Here is a 19,900-nt window from a genome sequence, read left to right on the forward strand (position 1 = left end):
AAATTACAAACACGTTTACGGCGAGAGATACAGTTGAATCACTTCCCAACGCTGGGTGCTATCTAAAGAAGGGGAAAGACTGTTTTTATGAGAGAGTTCAGCCCGATTTGGAAGTGCTGATGTATCTCGTATATACATCGCTTCCAAATATATAAAGTGACAGGAACCTGCCCAGCTCCTCTTATGAGATTAGTACAACCTTGATCTCAAAATCAGAGAGAGAAGTACAGCAGAGAATGACAGCCCTCTTGTCTTTATGAGCATAAAAGCATCAATCTCAAATATACATTAGCTAATTCCGTCTAACAGAGCATCTTAAAAAACTAGCAGATCAGGATTATGGTTTGTCAGTTTATCCCATTAACAAAAGAATGGTCAATCATCCAAAAAGCTAAAGCAATGTATGCCATTAATGGAGAAAAGGAAGAGAACCGTGAGATCATCTTAATTTTAATAGATGCAGAACAAGTACGTGTATGTTCAACATCTACTTGTGTTTGTTTTTTTAGTTTCAGAAAACTAGTAGTATGGAGAACTTGGTAAAGTTCTTGACCTTGACAGACGCCATCTATCCCAACAACTACAGCAAAATCCTACTAACAGAAGAAAATGAAAGCATTCGAATCTGGTAGACACATTCCATGGAGCATTCCTCAACAGACAGAACCACTGAACTAGACAGACCCAAAACACAGATACATCTCTGGAACAAAATGCTGGGTGGAAAATCTGGGCAGCAGCATGGTTTCTAATGCTGAAACGTCTGCGGTCTTAATACGCCAAAATACAAGGGGCGCTCTGCATTTTGCAAGACCCCATACGTCTCGAAGGACCCGTGTCGAGTACCACCGCGGGGCTGTCTAGGAGGAAAAGAAAGGCAGTGGGTATGGGGGATTTAAGAGAAAAGGATTGTTTAAAAGAAGAAATAAAAGAAAATAAAAAGAGGCATGTCCTGTAGGGAACCCCAACAATAGTGTGCTAAGAGATGAGGCATCCGATTAGCTCAATACTCAGAATTATGGTAGAATAAAATAAAAGGAGCGAGTACCCAAGGCTCTCCTCCTGCCTCTTACCAAACACTGTGCTGTCCCTGACAAAAGCCACATCTCCAGCCCCTTCCTGCAGACACCTGTGGAATGAGAAAGCACGGGAAGGGTCAGCACGAAGCGGCCCTCCCCAGCTTCTTCCTCGTGCCTCCCAGGGAAACAGGGTCCCGGGGTTTGTCTCCTGTGGGCGTCCGACCCACAGTGGTCAAGGCTCTGAGGCTTTGGGGCACCCCATCTGGGGAGGGAGCAAGAGCCACGTCCAGGTAGATGGTGAAGAAGAAGGGCTCAGGTGCTGGCCAGAGACCACCCCCCTCATCGCCTGTGTTAGGGGCTGAAAGGGCAAAATGGGTCTTTCTGTATAAAAGGGTTTGAAGACTCTACACCAGAAAGTAAAGTCTGAGTATCTTGAGGACACCACCAGACTGGTGTAGGGGTGAGGGGCACCATGGGGGAGTCCGGGGGTGGGGGCTGGAGGGGCACGTTCGCCGGGCAACGTCAATGCCCTCTTTCTACTAAGTACTTCTGTCTACACCGCAGCGGGCCCGGCCAGCAGGCTGAGCTGTATTTGGGGCCAGAGAAAAGGCTTCCTGGGCTGAGGACGCGTGGCACTCAGGAGAAGACGACCTTCTCACTCACTTGAAGGCACCAGAGTAGCCAAAGTATGGTTCCTTGGAGGAGCAGGCACATTTATTTCCCCCTGTCCCCGCACACAGGCGACATAGGTTGGGGTACCGTTGCTCATCCGCGCAGGGCACGCAGCTGGCGGAGAAGAATTTGGCCGCAGCTGTCAAACACAGAGAAACAGACCACATGGGGTGAGCCAGCCCAGCCACAGCACGTCACACCCCCCTGTGTCGCTCCTGTGGGCAGAGAGCCACTTCCTCTATCCTTGCTGGACAACCTCTTCGTGAGGCTGGGAGCTCAGAGATGCCCTTGGCCGATGGCAGACTCAGCTGCCTCCTTCCAAGGGCCGCTGGTGCAGAGAGACCCACCTTGGGCTCATCACACGTGTGTACCAAGCAACCTGTGTGTGCAGCTGGGCCGGAGACCCCCGCCGGAGAGGCACTCCATCCCCCAGCCCTCTCACCTTCCTCAAGGGGCTCAGGTGGCCCTGCCCAGTTCAAGAATGGACGAAGGGTACCCATCGGGATGTTCCATCCAGCGGACCTGCCAAGGCCTGTGTGGCAGGACCTCAAGCCTTGTAGTTGGTTGAGCTGAAAGTTGGTGCCCTTCTTGGCTATGGCCACAGCATAATAGTAGATTCGTTGCTCTGCAGAGGGACAGAGAGAACTGAAAGCTCTTAACCGGATAATTAAAAGCCTTAGAGAGAGAAAAACAGCCCACCTTGACCTTCCCCGGGTGAAAAGGGGAGCTGTAGGCTACCTTTTCCTCTGGTCCACTCTGTCCCCCAGGGAGCACACACATGTCCTCCCTAACTGGGGGGGGGGCATCTGGCCCAAAGGGCCCAGGACCTCTGACCCCTGCAAGTGGAATGCTATCTGAGACCCCACCTCTACAACGCAGCCCCTTTGACTACATGGAGCCCAGGGCCAAGACCAGGGCCACCCCAGCTTCTGGATCTCCAGGGAGAACTCACCTGCTTGGGTCCCATACACCTCAGCTACTATGGGTCGCAGTTTGTTGGGGCCCTGGCCAGCCTCATACACCAAACCACCATCCAGGGTCACGGCATCTGCCTTGTTTGCCTGAAAGCAAAGAGGCCAGCCAAGCTTCAGAAGAGAGCCCACCCTAATCCAGGCCACTCAGTTCCAGGATGTCACAGGTCTTTGTGGCTAGAAGGATCTTCCAGCCATATCGCTATATTCTCTTTTTTGTACGAACCCCCTGCCCGTATCGCTCATTCATTTCATTCATTTATATCCAAACTTGTTTATTCGAGATGCTTGCTCCCATCTTTTCTATATTTGGTTCTTTTAAGTTCCTTTTTTATCGAAAAGAAAATAGAACTATTATGCTATCTTTAAATTATCCTAATAAACCATGTGCATTCTCTTGGGCATATTACTTCTCATAAACTTACCTATTTCTTTTTATTTTATTTATGTATTTGACAGAGACAGACACAGCGAGAGAAGGAACACAAGCAGGGGGAGTGGGAGAGGGAGAAGCAGGCTTCCCGCCGAGCAGGGAGCCTGATGCGGGGCTCCATCCCAGGGCCCTGGGATCATGACCTGAGCGGAAGGCAACCAATTAACAACTGCACCTTTATATTGGCAATCTGGTAGAGACAATATTTGGTGCACTGTTTTACTCATCTAAAACCGCATGACATTTTCTTACTCCTGCAGTCTTTATTGACTTCATTGACCTCCTCATATTTTAGGATAGTGCGGTTGTTCCATGGCTTATCCAGTAATTCCTCAAATGTTCAGCACTTTCTTTTTTTTTGCTATGATATCTATGCTTTTATGGATCGCTTTGTCCTCATAGGTTTCTTTTTTCCTTCCGATGATCTGTCACCGTGGGGTAGGCATCCAAGGGTGGGAATCACCCAGACGGTGAGTCTGTTTATCTTCATGGCCCTGGCCACTGTTGTTTTTCTGCTTTCCAGAAGATCCGTAATGGCAATTTAGAATCCCACCGACCAGGAAGATCAGTTTTGCTATAAAATCACCAGCAGGACAGGCTTTTGTTTTACTGCTATTACTTTTAAAAATGTAAATGCTAACGGATTGCTTAGGTGTATATTCTTCCGGTTACTAAAGGGAACAAACATTTCGTATTTTTAGTAATTATGCATGCCCTCCTACTACTATGTAATTTTAGTAATTTTAGTAATTATGCATGCCCTCCTACTATGAGCATGCTTGGCTCATATTATTTTTCATATAGGACCCTACCTTTCTGACCAGGTTGAATTAATTCTTTATAGAGTGTACAGTAAATAGGAACCCCTTGTCAGAGCTGCTGCATATTCATTCTGGTGCTTTCTAAATTTTTTGGTTGAATGTTTTCAATGGCTATAAATTAAATTTTTTATGTTTTTTAATCTGTCAGTTTACCTTATGATTTTGTTCATTGCTTAAAAGCTACAAGCATTCTTGTCCTCCAAATTTCTGAGAATTAACCTGTCCCTTGGTTCTTCAAAAATGTGTGTTCTGTTTCCAATGACATCATTTGATGTGTGGTATCTAGAACTGATTTTGAAGGGGGTTTTTATTAAAAAGGCAAATTCTGTGACCCCATCACAGGTACTCAGTTGAATAGGTTAGAACGAAGTCTAAGATTCTGCATTTTAAATGAGCAATGTATGCTGGTGCTGTTTTTCCCCAGGCCATAGTTATAAAACAATAGCCTAAAACATTGTTTAAGCTAGATCTTTTACCCCTACGTATTGTTCTGATAACTCTAGATATTATTAGAAACTTAGACACAATTTATCCACTCTGCTAGAGTCAAGTGTCCACAACAATGGCACAGGGAAGGGACACAGAACATATATGTTGAGTGAATGAGTAGAAATTATTTCAGTAGATGTTATATCTTAAAAAAACAAAAGGAATCTGCGATCATCCGGAAGTCATGATTCCCTTTTCTCTCTCTCTGAGTATGTTTTGCACAAATGTCCTTCCAATGCCTGGTGCCCTGGCCAGCCCTTCCCAAGCCCTGTGGTCCGGTAATGACAGATCAGCTGATCTTACTTTGTTCAGGGTTTGGTGGTAATGATCATCTGGAGGTTTTACCTTTCAGAGGAACCCTGATGTTGCCTGTTCATCCAATGTGACTACTTCTGTGTTTGCAACACTCTTTTTAACAATTTGTGTTGCAAACCCCAGATTCCCCACCTTTCGTCTCTCAACTTTGAAATGTTAATATCTTCTCTCAAAATGGCCCTGTGTCCTATAAGGAAGGAGCACTCCCAACTAACAGATACCCAAAAAGAAAAGCAGAAGAAGTGGGGGGAAACACTTTTTCTATTTCACTCCATTTCATTCCCTTCATTCAGTTTCGTCCCACCCAGACACACGGCAGTGACTTACCTTGATGGCCTGGATACATTCTTGGTGGGAGGTTCTCTTTGTGCAGGAGACTGTAGGGCCCCCCACTTTCTTCATATTCCGTTGGAATTTGGAGCATTTTGCCCACTCTGCTTTTGATATGGTGCACCACCGAACATTTTTCCTAGGCGCGGCCAGACACAGTCCTGGGAGAGAGAAACCAAGGAGTCAGGGTTCGAGCACTGCCCACGGGAGACACCACCTCACCCTCTGACAGGGTTTTCCAGACTCTTCCATCTCTCTGCTCCTCCCCTTTACCCCTCACTCAGTGCCAAAGTTAGGCCACTGTCCTCGAGTGCAGATGTCTTGATGGTCTAATGAGCATTCTCTGCTGGCCAGAGGGCTGTGACTCTCAGTAAATGAAAGGAGATGGTCAGAGCCTCTGGATTATTTTCTTTCCTGTACCTGACACATTTCCTACCTCTAGAAAATGATGATGACCCTTTGCATCCATTTGTGAGGTTCTCTCACCTGCTTTGACCCACTTGAAGTCAAGAGGTAAGCAGGAAAGGGATTATTGTTCTTGTCTTATTAAGGTGGAAACTGGCTCTTGAGGAAACTGAGTGATTGTCTGCTCAGCGGTGGCAAAATCCAGCCTAGAATCCAAGTCCCTCTAGACTGTTGCTTTGACAAGAATATCCCCAGATGATGCCCAAGCAACTAAAACACACCCGAATCCTTTTCAGTAGTAGTGAGTGGTGTACCAAGTGGGTCAGTGTGTCTGAGTTACCACCTTTCACCCTGTATCAAGAAGACTGGTTCTCCAGCAGAGACTGCTTTGTTAGTAGAATCTATGCAATTAAGAATGAGGCTAGACCAGATTTGCTCACATCCCTTAAAAACCATATCAATGAAAAACTTACAGTGAACATTATATTATAATGGTGAAAGACTGAATGCTTTCCCCTAAGATCAGGTATCCACTCTCACTTTTTCTATTCTACATAATACTGGAGATCCTAGCCACAGAAATAAGGCAAGAAAAAGCAACAGAAGACACCCATACTGGAGAGAAAGGAGCAAAACTGTCCTTATTTGCAGATTACATGATCCTCTAGGTAGAAAATCCTAAGGAGTGCACAAAATGCGATTAGAACTAATACACAAGTAAAACAAGGTCACAGGATACAAGATCAATACACAAAGAGCAATTCTATTTTTTGCATATAGGCATTGGTTGATCCAAAAATGAAACAAAGTATATAATTTCATTCATAATAACATCAAAAGTAATTAAATGCTTAGAAAAATATTTAACAAAACAAATGCAAGATTGTTACACTGAAAATTATAAAACTTTGCTAAGGGAAATGAAAGAAGTTCTAAATAAGTGGAGAAACATTTTTGTTCATGCTTTATAAAACTCAATATTTTTAAGATGCTAATTCTCCCTAAATTGATACAAATAATCAACACAAATTCTATTAAAATTCTGGCAGGCCACTTTTTTATTTTTGGAGGAATTGGCAAACAGATTTGAAAATGTATATAGGATAAATAAATAAATTGATATAAAATAACCAAATTAATTTTATATAACTTATATTTATAATTTTTCCATATAATTTATATTCAATAGTCAAAACAGTTTTGAAAAAGAACAAATCTGGAGCAATTTTGCTTCCTACTTTCAAAACATTATAGGGGCTCCTGGGTGGCTCAGTGGGCTAAGGCTTCTGCCTTCAGCTCAGGTCATGATCCCAGGGTCCTGGGATCAAGCTCCACATTGGGCTCTCTGCTCAGCAGGGAGCCTGCTTCCCCCTCTCTCTCTACCTGCCTCTCTGCCTACTTGTGATCTCTCTCTGTGTCAAATAAATAAATAAAATATTTAAAAAGATTTTTAAATATATATTAATATATATTTATAAATATAAATAAAATAAAATCTTTTAAAAAATTATATAAAGCTACAGTTATCAAGAGTGTGATCTTAGCATAGAGACAGACATATAGATAATGAAAAAAATTGAGTCCTGAGTGAGGTAAATCCTTACATTTACATTCAATTGATTTTTGTTAATGGCACTAAGGCAGTTAATAGGCAGAAGGATAGTCTATTAACAAATGGTGCTAGCACACAGGTAGGCTCATACAAAGATTAACTTAGAGCCCTACCTCACACCACACACAGAAAATTAACTCAAAGTTGGATCATAAAATTTAGTGTAAGAGTTAAACAATTATACTTTCAGAAGGAAACACAAGGGGAAAACAATGCAACCTTGGCTTAGACAAAGTTTACTTAGCTATGACACCAAAAACACAGTCCACAAATGAAAAAAAAATTGATAAATTGGGCCTATCAAAATTCAAAACTTTTGTGTTTCAAGGACAGTTAAGAAAATACAAACACAAGCAACAGCTTGGGGGGAAACACTTACAAAGAATCTTGACAACTCAGTCAATGACAAATAACCTAATCAAAAAATAGGCAAGAGATATGAACAGACATTTCACCAAAGAAGATACATAAATGGCTAATAAGCACATGAAAAGATGTTTGACATCATTAATCATCAGGGAAATGCAAATTAAAAGCACAATGAGATCTTCATTTCCCACCTTCTGGAACTAGTTATAGTAACTAAAACAGAGAATAACGTATGGGTAAGGATGTGAAGAAATGGGACCCCTTGTACACTGTATAATACTGGAGCCACTTTAGGAAATAGATGGTCAGTTTCTCAAAATGTTAAACAGAGAGTTACCATATGACCCACAGCAATCCACTTCTTAGATAAATACCCCAAAGAAATAAAAATATATATCCACATAATGACTCCTTTATGAATATTCATAGCAGCATTATCCAGAAAAGCTCCCCCACCCCCAAAAAACTAGAAACAACCTGAAAGTCCAGGCACTGGTGAATGGCTCAAAAAAATGTGGTACATTCACACAACAAAACATTATTTGGCAGTAAAAAGGAAAGAACTAGTGGTATGGGCCATGATACAAATGAGCTTCATTTATGCTAAATGAAAAAGAAGCAGACACAAGACACTACCTATTGTTTGATTCCACTTGTGTGAAATTTCCTAAAAGGCACATCTATAAAACAGAAAATAGATTAGTGATGGCCTGATGTGGGGGTGGGAATGAGAAGTAACTATAAACGGACATGAAGAAACTCATTAGGGAGAAGAAATGTACTAAAACTGATTTACAGTAATGGTTGTGCCACTTGGTAAAATTACTACAAATCACTGAATTGTACATTTAAAATAGGTGAATTGGAGGATATGTAAAATATACCTCAATAAAGCTATTGCAAAACAAACAAAACCCACTTGTTGGCAAAAGTTCCCTTCCCGTTTGGATGTGCTTTAGAGTAGAACACTCAGCCCTCTGCCATCTCTAGCATAATCAGACCCATGCATAATTGTGAACCATCCCCTGTATAATCAGACCCACCAAGGTATTTGAGGCTCCCAGGCAGAGTCAGAAGGGGCTCAAGGGCAGCCATGTCCCAAAAAATCCCAGGGGATATAATCTAGCATGAGGCTCTCATGCAACTGTACTGCCATAAAATCAGTGGTTCAGTCAGTTAAGCCTTTGTCTTCGGCTCAGGTCATGATCCCAGGGTTCTGGGATCAAGCCCTACAACGGGCTCCCTGCTCAGTGGGGAGCTTGCTTCTCCCTCTCCCTCTGTCCCCCTGCTCATGTTCTCTCTCTCACACTCTATTTCAAATAAATAAATAAAATATATTTTTTTAAATCAACCAACCATGTCATATTCAGCCACTTGTGACCCAGTAGCATTTACTGGATGCCATCTGTATACACAGCATACAGAGGAACATGTAAGCAGAGAGGACTAGATCTTACCTCCCTTCTGGAGAGGGAGAAAGTAAAAAAAGAGGAAGCTAAGGATGATAAATGCTCTAGAAGAAACAATACCAAACCAGAAGTGAGGTCCCCATGACCTCAACCAGTAATCAGGGCGGTCCAGGAGAGTGAGAACAATGGCCCCAATGTTGCAAGCACCTTTTATGCCAGGCGCTTTGATCAGCACTTCACGCCTTCTCTGTCCATCAGTCCTCCAACCCCCTGTATTGTGAGTGCTTCTAACACCCTCATTTCCAGGTGAGAAAATAGTAGCTTTAGCTATTTATGTGGCTTGTCCAAGTTCTCCCCAACTAAGAAGTATTGGGTCTAGGATTTCAACCTACAAAATCAGACACAAAACCTCCTGCTCTTACCACAAAGTTAGCCCGCCCATTTAGGTTGGTCAGGTTAGAGACGGACCACAGTGGAGATGGAGTGCGTAAAGGGTTTGGGGTCAGATCATGGAAAGCCCTAGGTGCTGGTCCAAGGAGGTCTTATTCCAGAGGGAGTAGAGCTCTCTCTTGGAAGAGAGCAGAGATAAGAGCTTTGCTAAGAATGGGGAAGGGGTAGACTGAAAGCAGGGAACCAAGCAGAAAAATATTGGGAATGGACAAGGGGCAGGAATAGTGAGGTGGTGTTAGAAATTAGCTTGATGACAGATGCAACCAAAGGGTGTAGAGGAAAGGCAAAACAGAAGACCATGCTTCAAGGTGGGGGAGGACATGAATAGCAGCAGGAATGGGAAACCCACAGGCAGAGTTGGTTTCTTCCCTTGGGAAGGGCTGAACCAGGAAACTTTATAACAGACCACAGAGGGGTTTTTCAAGATCCACAGTCCCAGCCCCCCCAAACACCAGGGGCGGGGTTAGAATGTACCACCCACTCATCCCTCCCCAGACACCCACTCATCCCTCCCCAGCCACCTCCGAAACCATGGGTCCCCCTCAAGACCATGTGCTCTCTGAAGCAGGTCTGGGGCTGCCCCCTCCTGTATCCCCAACCCCACACCTGAACTCTGTCAGCCATTCAGATGCTGCCCCCTGAGCCTGGATGGAATCTCCTTCAAAGTATGCATCCCCTGATTGCTTGTGTACAGACAGACAGTCCTCTGACCTCCAGAGCAGGGACTGGGATGGAGCTACTCTTCTCACCCCACCCAACCTTCACCAGCCAGGACGCCCAGGGGAGCAGGGCAAGGACCCCCGAAAGCAGGGGTCCACGGCAACCCAAGATTCAAGTGAATCCTCAAAATGGAACCCAGGGGTGCAACTCTAAGCCCAGATCCTGCAGCACAGCCCATGAACTCCTCCAGGAAAGCAAGGTTTCCTGCTTCTTGGTCTCTCTCAGGTGACCCCACCCCTGGGCTCTGCTTCCAGCCGGCTATACACAGGTCAGGGAGCAGAAGGCAAGCTGGTCCTGATCAGTTGGTCCTGGCAGACCCAATCCTGCCTCAGAGAAGACAGGGATAACAAGACCCATAGGAAGGAATTTAGAGAAGGAAACCAGAAGATGGGGACAGGGATGGCTTCATGGTCCCTAAGGTTGGGGGTGTACACTCAGTGTGTTCTCTGTGGCCCTTTTTCACCCAGGATTCTCCCAGCTGTGAGTACATGCTCTAAGGCAGGAGGAGGCTGACCCTGGCTGGCAGGAGCCCAGGGAGGGAGGGGACATCTGTCCTTTTCCTCCGACCCCCCACATACTGCCTAGGCACTGATACCTGTCACACACACACACACACCCCCCCAACTGCAGGGGGCCCTGCCCTCACACATTCCAGTCACTAATGTCCATGACTGTGGAGTGCCCTGCGCACACCCCAGAAACTATTTCAGATAGTCCTAGCCTGGATGCATTTAAAACCAGGAATCAATCATTTCTCTCTTAGACTCTCTGAAGAAGGGGTCCCCTCAGGAAGGTCTGTGCCACCACCTCTGCCCTTCTGAGAAGATAGCTGGATTGTTCTCTTGCAGGCTTTTTAGGTTTGTTTTTTTTTTTTTTATCAACTGGGCTCTGTCTTGCCCAAGTTACACAGTCCTGGCAGGAGCTGGGTTCTGAACTCCAGTCTCCTGTGTGTCTTGGGCAAGTCACTCTCGGTCTCTGGATCTCATTTGCCTCCCACCTAAAAAGCCTGCAAGAGTACTATAGGTACCAAAGGTCCCAGTGGGACACAATGGGACAAGGTTGCTTTGCGCTCGCTGCTCTAGGGACGCTTGAGGAGGAGCCCGCTCAGAAGAGCCCTACTCTGGCTCCTCCCCAAGCAGGTGGGCGGGACCCGACCGCCTCCGGGCTGCTGGAGCCGAGGCAAAGGGATGGAAGGGTAAGGGGCACGGGGAGTGGGGGGGCGCAAACGCCCACCCCACGGGGCGCAGGGGTAGATGGTCGAGGGGAATAGTGGGGACGCAGGCATCCAGCCAGCGGGCGCGGAGACCAAGGGCGCCCACCTGGCGGGGCGCGCTCCCAGGTACCTGCACTCACCAAGAGCCCCGAGAAACAGCAGGGCAGGGAAGACTAGCTTCATTCTGGGTCCCTGAGGCGACTCTGGCGAACGAAGGCTCTGCCACCCCCACCGGCTCTGCCCTGCTTTATCCACGGCTTGGTGACCTCACGGGGTTTGCCCCGCCCTGTGGCCCAATACGCATCCCCTGCCCTGCGCTCTCGCACCCCTCCTCCGCTAGTTCCTTGAGGCCAAGAAAGGGGGGCAGAGGGGGAACAGGGGAGGGAGCAGAGAAGGACCGGTGCCCCAGCAGCCTTAGCGCCGTAAGAGAGGAAACCCAGCCCACAGGCCACCTCTGTGAGTCCCCGCTGGTGCTGCCTAGTGACTGGGGACTGGGATGGTCTTTCTCTTTTGCAAGTTGCAAGTCCCTAGGGACTCGTGGCCTGCCAGTCTTGTCCTTTCTTGGGTCTCAGAGCCTCCTAGACCACTGGACACAAAGCAGCGATCCCAAGGTGAACATTTGCGATCATCTGAACTGTGAGGCTCGCCTTTCCTTTCACAGATGAGTCCCAAGTGCCCGGGAGCCAACTTCACCTTGGCCAGCGGCCAGCCCAGAATTCTGCAGAGGACCCAGCTACCTGCCCAGAGTCTGCCCCAGGCATGGGGTCTCTCCCTGTCCCACTGAGACCACAATACAGCTCCCAGAAAACAGAGCCAGAAGTCTCAGAGGAAGCGACCACTGCCCAGGGCCCAACGGCTGTCACCCTGTCCCCTCATTTGTCAGTGAGAAGCCTGTCTTAACACTTGCGTCTTTCTTTTGTTTTGTTCCGTGGCAGTATGAGGTGGGAGATGAGAACCTCATTTTGATAAATGTCATATTTTGTCAACATAAGCTGATCTTATTTCAGGAAGGTGTTTGTAAACTCTAGGATTCTGCTACTAAGAATATAGCTTGTAAATGCACTCCCATGCTGCACAGCGGCTCACATATGAGGATCTCCAGGGCCACACTGTGTATCATTAACCAACTGGAAGCAAAGTCAACATCCATGGCTTGGGGGTGTCACAGAGTGGGCCTCCTTGGGACCCTCAGGGGAGATGGTGGGGCCCCTCTGCCCCAGGCATGGAGACTGTCAAGGCACAGAGTAGCGTCTGATCAGGTATCCTGCTTGCCTGGAGGTCAGCAATAGAATCACCAGCTGGGTTTTGGAATGACAGATCCAGCCCCTCCTATTATTTGGAAACATAGTGTCACAATGTTAAAAGTTGCTTTCATCGATAATTGCAATAAGCGATTTCAAAAATAGTGAAGAAATACAAAATTGACTAATTCTCAGGAGTGCTGAAGCATCTTGGTACCTAAATTAGCCACTCAGCTCTGCCCTTCCACAATTATTAAAGAATTAAGAAATGTCACCACCCATGTGTCTGTCTCTCAATGCAAATTTTACAAAGGGTGGCTTATAAATTCAGGGGCCTCTGGAGCCTCTTATGTCTGTTACAGCGTTGGCAGGAACATGGAGAACCTGGGGCCACAATCAGGAGGCTGAGCTCCAGGGATAGGCCCTGGAGGCAGGACTGGGATAGGTCGGGTCACAGGACAGACAGCTTGTATGCTGTGTCTGTAGGGCATGGCCCGGCCTCAGGCCAGGGATGTGCTTAGCTGGACACCTGCAGAGCATGGCTACTCCAGGGCCATCTGCAGAGGAAGTGGACAGAAAGTGGGAGTCTACCCAGGAGACAATGAAGTTCTACAGAACTATCATCAACATTCATTCTTCATTTATTCGTGCCAGACCTGGTGACTTCCAGGAGGGACATGGAGAAGAGGGGTCTGTCCTTGCCCTTGAGAGTTCACAGCACAGTGAACTCTCAAATGGTTGGGGGCATGCACGGGGCATACCCCTCAACTGCACAGACACAGGAGCATATACAAAATCAGGGTAGGAGGAGGAATGACTGACCAGTTCCCATCATGAAGGTTCCAGAAAGGTTCAAGGAATAATATTTGACCTGGGTAGCAGGGGGAAGGGCTGCATTTCTACAGGAAAAATATTCAGGTAGAGGAAACAGACAAGAAAGGACCTGGGAGCGTGAGCACTCAGTGACCAATTACCTGAGCACGAAGAACCACAAAATGTCAATCTGGGCTTTCTGGCTGGGGCCTTTCCTTGGAAGAAGGATTGACCAAGTCACCTCCTCTGGCCTGAGCTCCACACCAGGTGTCTATCTGCCTCTGGACAGTTCCCCCTGCAGGTCCTGTGGGCACTGGAATTCAGTGCATCTGAAATGCACTCATCCCCCACTCCAGCCCTGCACCTTCTCTCAGATTTCCTACCACCTTCCACCAAACCCTCCAAATAAACAGCCTCCGAGGGGTCCTCAAATCCTCTGGCCAGCTAGCCCTGTCCGTGTGATGGACACCCGATGATCAATATTGGTTAATGAGTGAAGGAGCAAGGAGGTGGGACAGAGCACGAAGCATCCTGCTTGCCATCGTCAAATCTGAAAGAGGGGGAGACCCAGGGCTGGCGAAGCCAGGCCTCCCCAGAGTCTGTGTGCATGGATCCCACTTTTCCCTTTGGGCTCAGCATCAATCTACATGGCTTTCTGAGGGACCAGGAGCTGAGCCAGATCTCACAGAGCCTGCAGGGAAGTAGGCTGTAGGTTTCGCAATGCCAAGGCCGTGGCATGGCAAAGAAGGATGCTGATGGGACAAACCAGCGTGTAATGTCGGGGACTGGTGTGAGGGAAGCCAACAAACTTCTCCCACATCCTCACTCCTTCTCCATCCCCGAAATTCACACAGGGACCCTCTGCCAGCTCAAGGACTGGCCCAAGCAAAGCCCCCTCCCAACAGGTGCACAATTAGCCCCACTCCCTGCCCTCTATAGTGCCCTCCAGCTTCAAACCCCAAGGGGGGCTTTGGGAAGGAGCTGTGGATCTGGGCAGAGCCAGCTCTAGAAGGAATAAAGAAGGAAAGGAGTTCTTCAGACATCTGCTCAGCGGGGCGTCTTTGGCCCACTGGAGACCACCAGCCGGGTTGCCCGCCCCTGCCAATGGTGGGAGGTTACTGGCTTGCTAGACAGCCACTTGTTAAATGTTCAGGAATTTTGTGGCGGGTTGTTAAACCATTGGTAGCTTGAACTCATTCATGGTGGGAGTATTTACACCATGGAAATGAGCAAACGCTGTGAATCGGGGCATGTTTCTCTCCTGGAGAGACAGTTTATAGAACATCATGCCCCGGGCTTGTCACTGTGCATGGGCAGTGTGCCCAGGTCAGTGTGGCTATATAGGGCAGGGGTGCCCTCCTAGGAGAAAGACCAGGTAATAACCTGAAGCATTTGGTTGGCACTTTGAACTTCAAATGGAGCTGCCAGTGACCTTGTCTCTCATGGCTCAGAGAGCTCTGGAAGTCATGGTTATTGCTCTAAAATCAGGTAAACTGAGGGTTGCCTGCAGTCACAGTGAGTAAGATGCAGAGATGGAACTGCCAGTCCTGAGTCTCCCCCTGAGCCCACAGCCAGGCTATGCTCCCCAAGAAGGCCCAGAACTCTCCCAGAGCTCAGCATGCAAAGGCTGAGGTCCAGGGACAGCCCTAGCTCTTGATCTCAGCAATAAGGAAAGCCCACAGGGAATGACCCCCTTGTGGCTCCAGGTACCATCCAGCCCCTTCCACATGTCAGCCGTGGCTCTTGATCCCTGTGGAAGGACCGTGACGTGCCTCCACAAGCCTGCTTTCCAAATGGGGAGAACCAGGCAAAGCAACTCGTCCGTGGCCACGCCACTGGTCAGATCTAGAAATCCGCCACTGACCCCTGATGGCCAGTGATGGCTGTCCGTCGGCCATCCCTGATGGCTTTCCCTGATGGCTGTCCATCCTTCCTTTGCTGACCACCTGGAAGAGAGAGCAGAACGTGAACAAAACTGAGGGTGAGGTAGTTCAGAGCTCTCCGCTTCTTGGCTAGGGTGATGGTCAAAATTTCCAGAGCAAGGTCCTCCAGAGCACGGTCCCCAGAATACTGGGCCCCAAGTGGGCCCCTTGCATATGGTCAAAAGCCCTGGTGAGACTTCAGGAGTGTCTGTGAGTGGTGGGGGCCGAGCTGAAGGGTGGCGGGCAGGAAAATGGTGGCTTTATTAACTAATACGTCTTGTTGCCAAATGTTGCCCCATTTACAAAGAACCCACAGAGACAAAGAGCTTCTATGTCCTTGGACAGCGCTCTTCCTCCTCCTCCTTCTCCCCCACCTCCCTCTCCTCGTAATCAGCACCCTCTGCCCTTCTGGACCCTCCCCTCTCGGGCCAGCACCCCGCAGACCTCCCCAAGGACATGGCATCATTCTGCCCAGTAGTCCAAGGGCCAGTGGAGACATCCTAGGTTTTCCAGGTGCAAGATTTTAATTCTCCCAGCCAGGTCAGCAACCCCATTTCCCTGGCAGAAATCCAAACTCCATGAGCACCTGATCACCACGTCTAGATGAGAATGCAGCAGGCCAGGCCCAGGGAGAGTCTTCCTGGAAGGTGCCAGCCAAGGGAGCCTGGAGGGTGACAGTTGCTGGCCCAGGGCCAGCCATGCAAATTTCTTCCCAGAAGGAATGAGGTTCCTGCCAGAGAAACCCCCAGGCAGGAAGCACCTGAGCCAGGGGCCCCTGCGGCTGTCCCTCCCATGGGGCTGCATTCTGGCAGCTCCGCTGGCTGCTCCCCCAAACCTTCCACGCCATCTCTGAGAAGGAGTTGGGTGGGTGCCCAGGGGAGCAAGGAGCCACTGTTTTCTTCCATCCTCCCCAGCAAGGCTGGAACTGCTCCTCCCCAGCTCCCCCAGGCCAAGAGTGGCCGGCCCCTGACCTGCTCCAGGAGGACGTCTGCCCCACACACCCCTCATTCACTTCTGCACTGTACAGCCTGGTGGACAGGAGGGCGAGGGGAAATATGGCTACAGGTGTAGGAGTTTGGATTGGACACCTGGTTGGAACCTGCTCCACTCTAAATAGCTACCTTGGCCTGGGCTAGTCTCTTAACCTCTCTGAAACTCAGTTTCCCCATGTGTAAAAATAGGATACAAGTAATACCCACCGTATGAAGTGGGTAGAGTTAAAATCTGATGTCTAGGGGCGCCTGGGTGGCTCCAGGCCCTGCCTTCGGCTCAGGTCATGATCTCGGGGTCCTGGGATCGAGTCCCGCATCAGGCTCTCTGCTCGGCAGGGAGCCTGCTTCCTCCTCTCTCTCTCTCTCTCTGCCTGCCCCTCTGCCTACTTGTGATCTCTGTCTGTCAAATAAATAAATAAAATCTTTTAAAAAATTTAAAAATCTGATGTCTAAAATGCTTGTGCTCGGTACGGGTGAGCTGTTGGTCATATTTGCAGACATGAAGGACGGTCATGAGCTTCGTGGGCCCCGACTAGGCATGGGGCTCCAGGGGAGCAGGCAGTGCCCTCTAGGGACACTTGGCCCATCAGGAGGGGCTATGTGTGCTGAGAGTCTCTATCCCATGTGTAGGTATCTAGGAAGGTGCTGCTGGGAGCTCTCACCATGGGAGGGACAGCTCCCTAGAACCAAAACAATGGCAGAGTTACTTTCCTACATGCCCCTCCTTCTAACAGAGCATGCGGCTGCCCTCAACAGCCCATGTGCTCTAGAGCGTCAGTCTTACCCTGGCCTGCTCTCCAGCTCCTTCTCCATGTCTCTGTCCCTGGTCTCTGCCTCTTCCCTCATCTCTCATTCTGCCTCTCTCTCTCTCTCCTTAGCTTCCTTCTCCATCTCCAGCTCTGGCCTCCCTCGCTCCTAAGCTCACGGGTCCACATTCTTTTAGGGTGCCCCGCCAAAGGGAACCCACTGACCCTGGCTGTGCATCCCATTGACCCATCTCCCTGCACCCCTCCCCTGACACTGGGCTCTGGGAGGAAGGGGCTGCCTCTGACCCATCTCTGGATCCTCAAGTCCAGCCCAGGGGAGACCCTCACTGAGGGATTGTTCACTGGGTTGAGTGTGAAGAGAAACAGGAGGAGAGGTCTAAATTTCCCTCCCCAAAATCTTTTGGTTGTAAGTCTAATTGTTACCCTTCTCATCCCCGTGGAGGTAGGAGGAAGCTGGACCCTGAGAGTGAGTGGGGCACTGAGCCCCAGTGCGGGGGGGGGGACACCTGCCTGCTCTATCTCCCCCTCCCTGCAACCCCGTGCCCTGCAGAGACCTCCCAGCCGGTGGGACATGCCTGTCCTGCCCCTGTCCTGCCTTGGGCAGCATCTAGCATATGAGGGCCTGAGAGTGCTAAGGAGCATCTGTATGAGGACTGCAGCTAGGGGATTGATAGGAAAGGCTGGAGAAGAGACTCCTCCATGACTTCCAATACCCAGAACTCCCCTACAGGGAAGCTAGGACCGCCCCCCCCCTTCTACTGAAAGTTCTCTTCCCTCCCCTACAGCCCACATCAGCTTCCAAAGACAAGGAGAAGGGACACCAGGAGAGCAGCAGGGAAATAAAAGTGATGAGCTGGGAAGATTGTGGAAGGGGAGGGCAGTGCTTCCCAAATCCTAATGCACCCCCCCTTTTCAGGCCAGAGATTTTCTCATCTTAGTGAATTAGTTTGCAGCCAAAGGCCCACTGGAGTGTCTAGAGGGGCCTTGGCAGCCTAGGACCGCTTTCTCTAGCTCCTTCTTCTAGGGGCTCTCTGCTCCAGGGATACCCAACCTTCCCTCTCCTTCCCAGCTCTAGAGTCAATCCTCCTCTTCCCTACCCCTACTCCCCTACTCTTGTTCAGCTGAAAACAGAGGTAAAACTAGCACAAACCCAGTTCCCTGTAGGAGGTGCTGGCACGTGAGCCGTGGCATTTAACCCCATGAGTGTATATTATCACTGAACTTGCGCTCTCCCAAGGCTACAGAGAACACTAGCCTGGGGTTCTCTCCTGGGCACTCTGTCTGCTCATACCTAACCTCCTGTGTGCGCACGCTGAGTGAGAGGAGGGGCAGAGATGGCAAGCGAGATGCCCCATTTTCTTTTCTTTTTTAAACAAGTGCAATTTGACATGTTTTTTAAGAGAGGGTGATTGTGTGGGTGGGGGAACAGAGGAAGAGGGGGAGAGAGAATCTCAAGCAAACTCCATGCTAAGACCTAAGATCATGACCTGAGCCAAAACCTAGAGTTGGACACTTAACTGACTGAGCCACCCAGGTGCCCCAAGATGCCCCCTTTTCCTGATCCACTGAGCAGGTCTTGATCTTGAGCAAAGTCTTAACTCTTAACTACCAGAGAAATCCATTTGGGAAAAGATTAACGTTCAATCACCGGCTTGGTGTGGATGGTGTTCGAGGGAAGACTGGAAGAAGCTGAGGGGTGGGGGCTGTGGATACAGGAGGGCAAGGCTTTGACCAACAGAGATGTTGCCCAATGTTGCCCCATTTGTAAAGGAAACTCGGCAATCAAAGAGCTTCTCTCTGCTCATCCTTCCTGTCTCTTCCTCATGTCTTCCTTCCTCTCTGGAATCCTAGCTCCCTTATGGTCTTCTCTTCATTTCAGTCTGGCAAGGCGGGGCTCTGCTCCCAATCTCTCCAGGTCAACACTTGTGTGTGTTTTCAGATGCCTCCTTCTTCTTCACTCCCTGGATGCCATCTGGTGCCCAAATGCACTCAACCTTCCTTCGTCCTGCCTTTCATGCCCATGCGCCCCTTTCCATTCCATGGTCATGAGATGGCCCTGGGCTCCTGCCTCAGCTCCTGACCACCCTTCCACCTCTTGCTGCCGCATTGTCATCTGTTCCCAAGGGACTCTCAAAATCACAGAGCCCACAGTGCTTCCATGGCTTCTTTCCTTGCCCCTCCTCTCTTCTCCCTATACTCTGCCCCTGAAGGACTTCGTCCTTTAGATTAAACTACTCTCTATGTTGAAAACTCCTGGAAACATAATGCCCACCCAGATTTCCTGTATAGTCTGATGGAGTTGTGCTCAACCATGAGCAGGACAGCTCAACATGCAAGTCTCACCAGCACCTCAAAATTGCACGTCCAACTGCCAGTGCTAGGTCAAGATGGAACAGACACATCTCTCCTCACTCCTCCAAAGTACAGCTTAAAACTCTGGGAATGACAGCTATCATGGCTTAACACAACACAGATTTAACAGCCTCAAGTTCTAAATGTTGAGGTTCAGGTCATCCTCAGTGAGCTAAAGAACATACAGCTGCGTTCCTTCTGGAGACTCTGGGGCAACACCACTTCCTGGCCTTTTCCAGCTTCTAGAGGCTGACTGAGATCCTTAGGTCTTGGTCCAACATCACTCCCACTTCTGTTTCCACTTTCCCAACTCTGTCTTTCACTCTGATTCCCTGCTTCCTTCTTATGAAAGCCTTTGTGATTACATTGGGCCCACTTGGTTAATCCAGGATACTCTTCCCATCACAAGACCTTTACTTTAATCGTATCTGCAAAGTCTCTTTTGCCACCTAAGGCAGCATATTTATAGGTCCCAGGAATTAGGACATGGACATCTTTGGGGTTACTCATCCATGAGTAATCCATTACTCATCCCAACAGGCCAGTTGCATCATGGATGCAAACTGGCCACAGGAATGACTGCTA

General features: G+C 48.8%; 1 protein-coding gene across 1 annotated transcript in view; it reads right to left on the bottom strand.

Annotated features, from left to right (window-relative positions):
* Positions 1 to 11,476, bottom strand: part of LTF (lactotransferrin) — a 28,110-nt gene extending 16,634 nt beyond the window's left edge. The window contains exons 1-6 of the mRNA XM_059389566.1: positions 11,369 to 11,476; positions 5,048 to 5,211; positions 2,644 to 2,752; positions 2,134 to 2,316; positions 1,683 to 1,830; positions 1,074 to 1,129 (exon numbers count right to left, since the gene is read on the bottom strand). Of these exons, the coding sequence (XP_059245549.1) occupies positions 1,074 to 1,129; positions 1,683 to 1,830; positions 2,134 to 2,316; positions 2,644 to 2,752; positions 5,048 to 5,211; positions 11,369 to 11,411 (703 nt within the window). The 5' untranslated portion in view covers positions 11,412 to 11,476. The remainder of the gene's footprint in view (positions 1 to 1,073; positions 1,130 to 1,682; positions 1,831 to 2,133; positions 2,317 to 2,643; positions 2,753 to 5,047; positions 5,212 to 11,368) is intronic.
* Positions 11,477 to 19,900: the final 8,424 nt, after the last annotated feature.

Source organism: Mustela nigripes, chromosome 2, assembly GCF_022355385.1.
Source record: "Mustela nigripes isolate SB6536 chromosome 2, MUSNIG.SB6536, whole genome shotgun sequence".
Classification (NCBI taxonomy): domain Eukaryota; kingdom Metazoa; phylum Chordata; class Mammalia; order Carnivora; family Mustelidae; genus Mustela; species Mustela nigripes.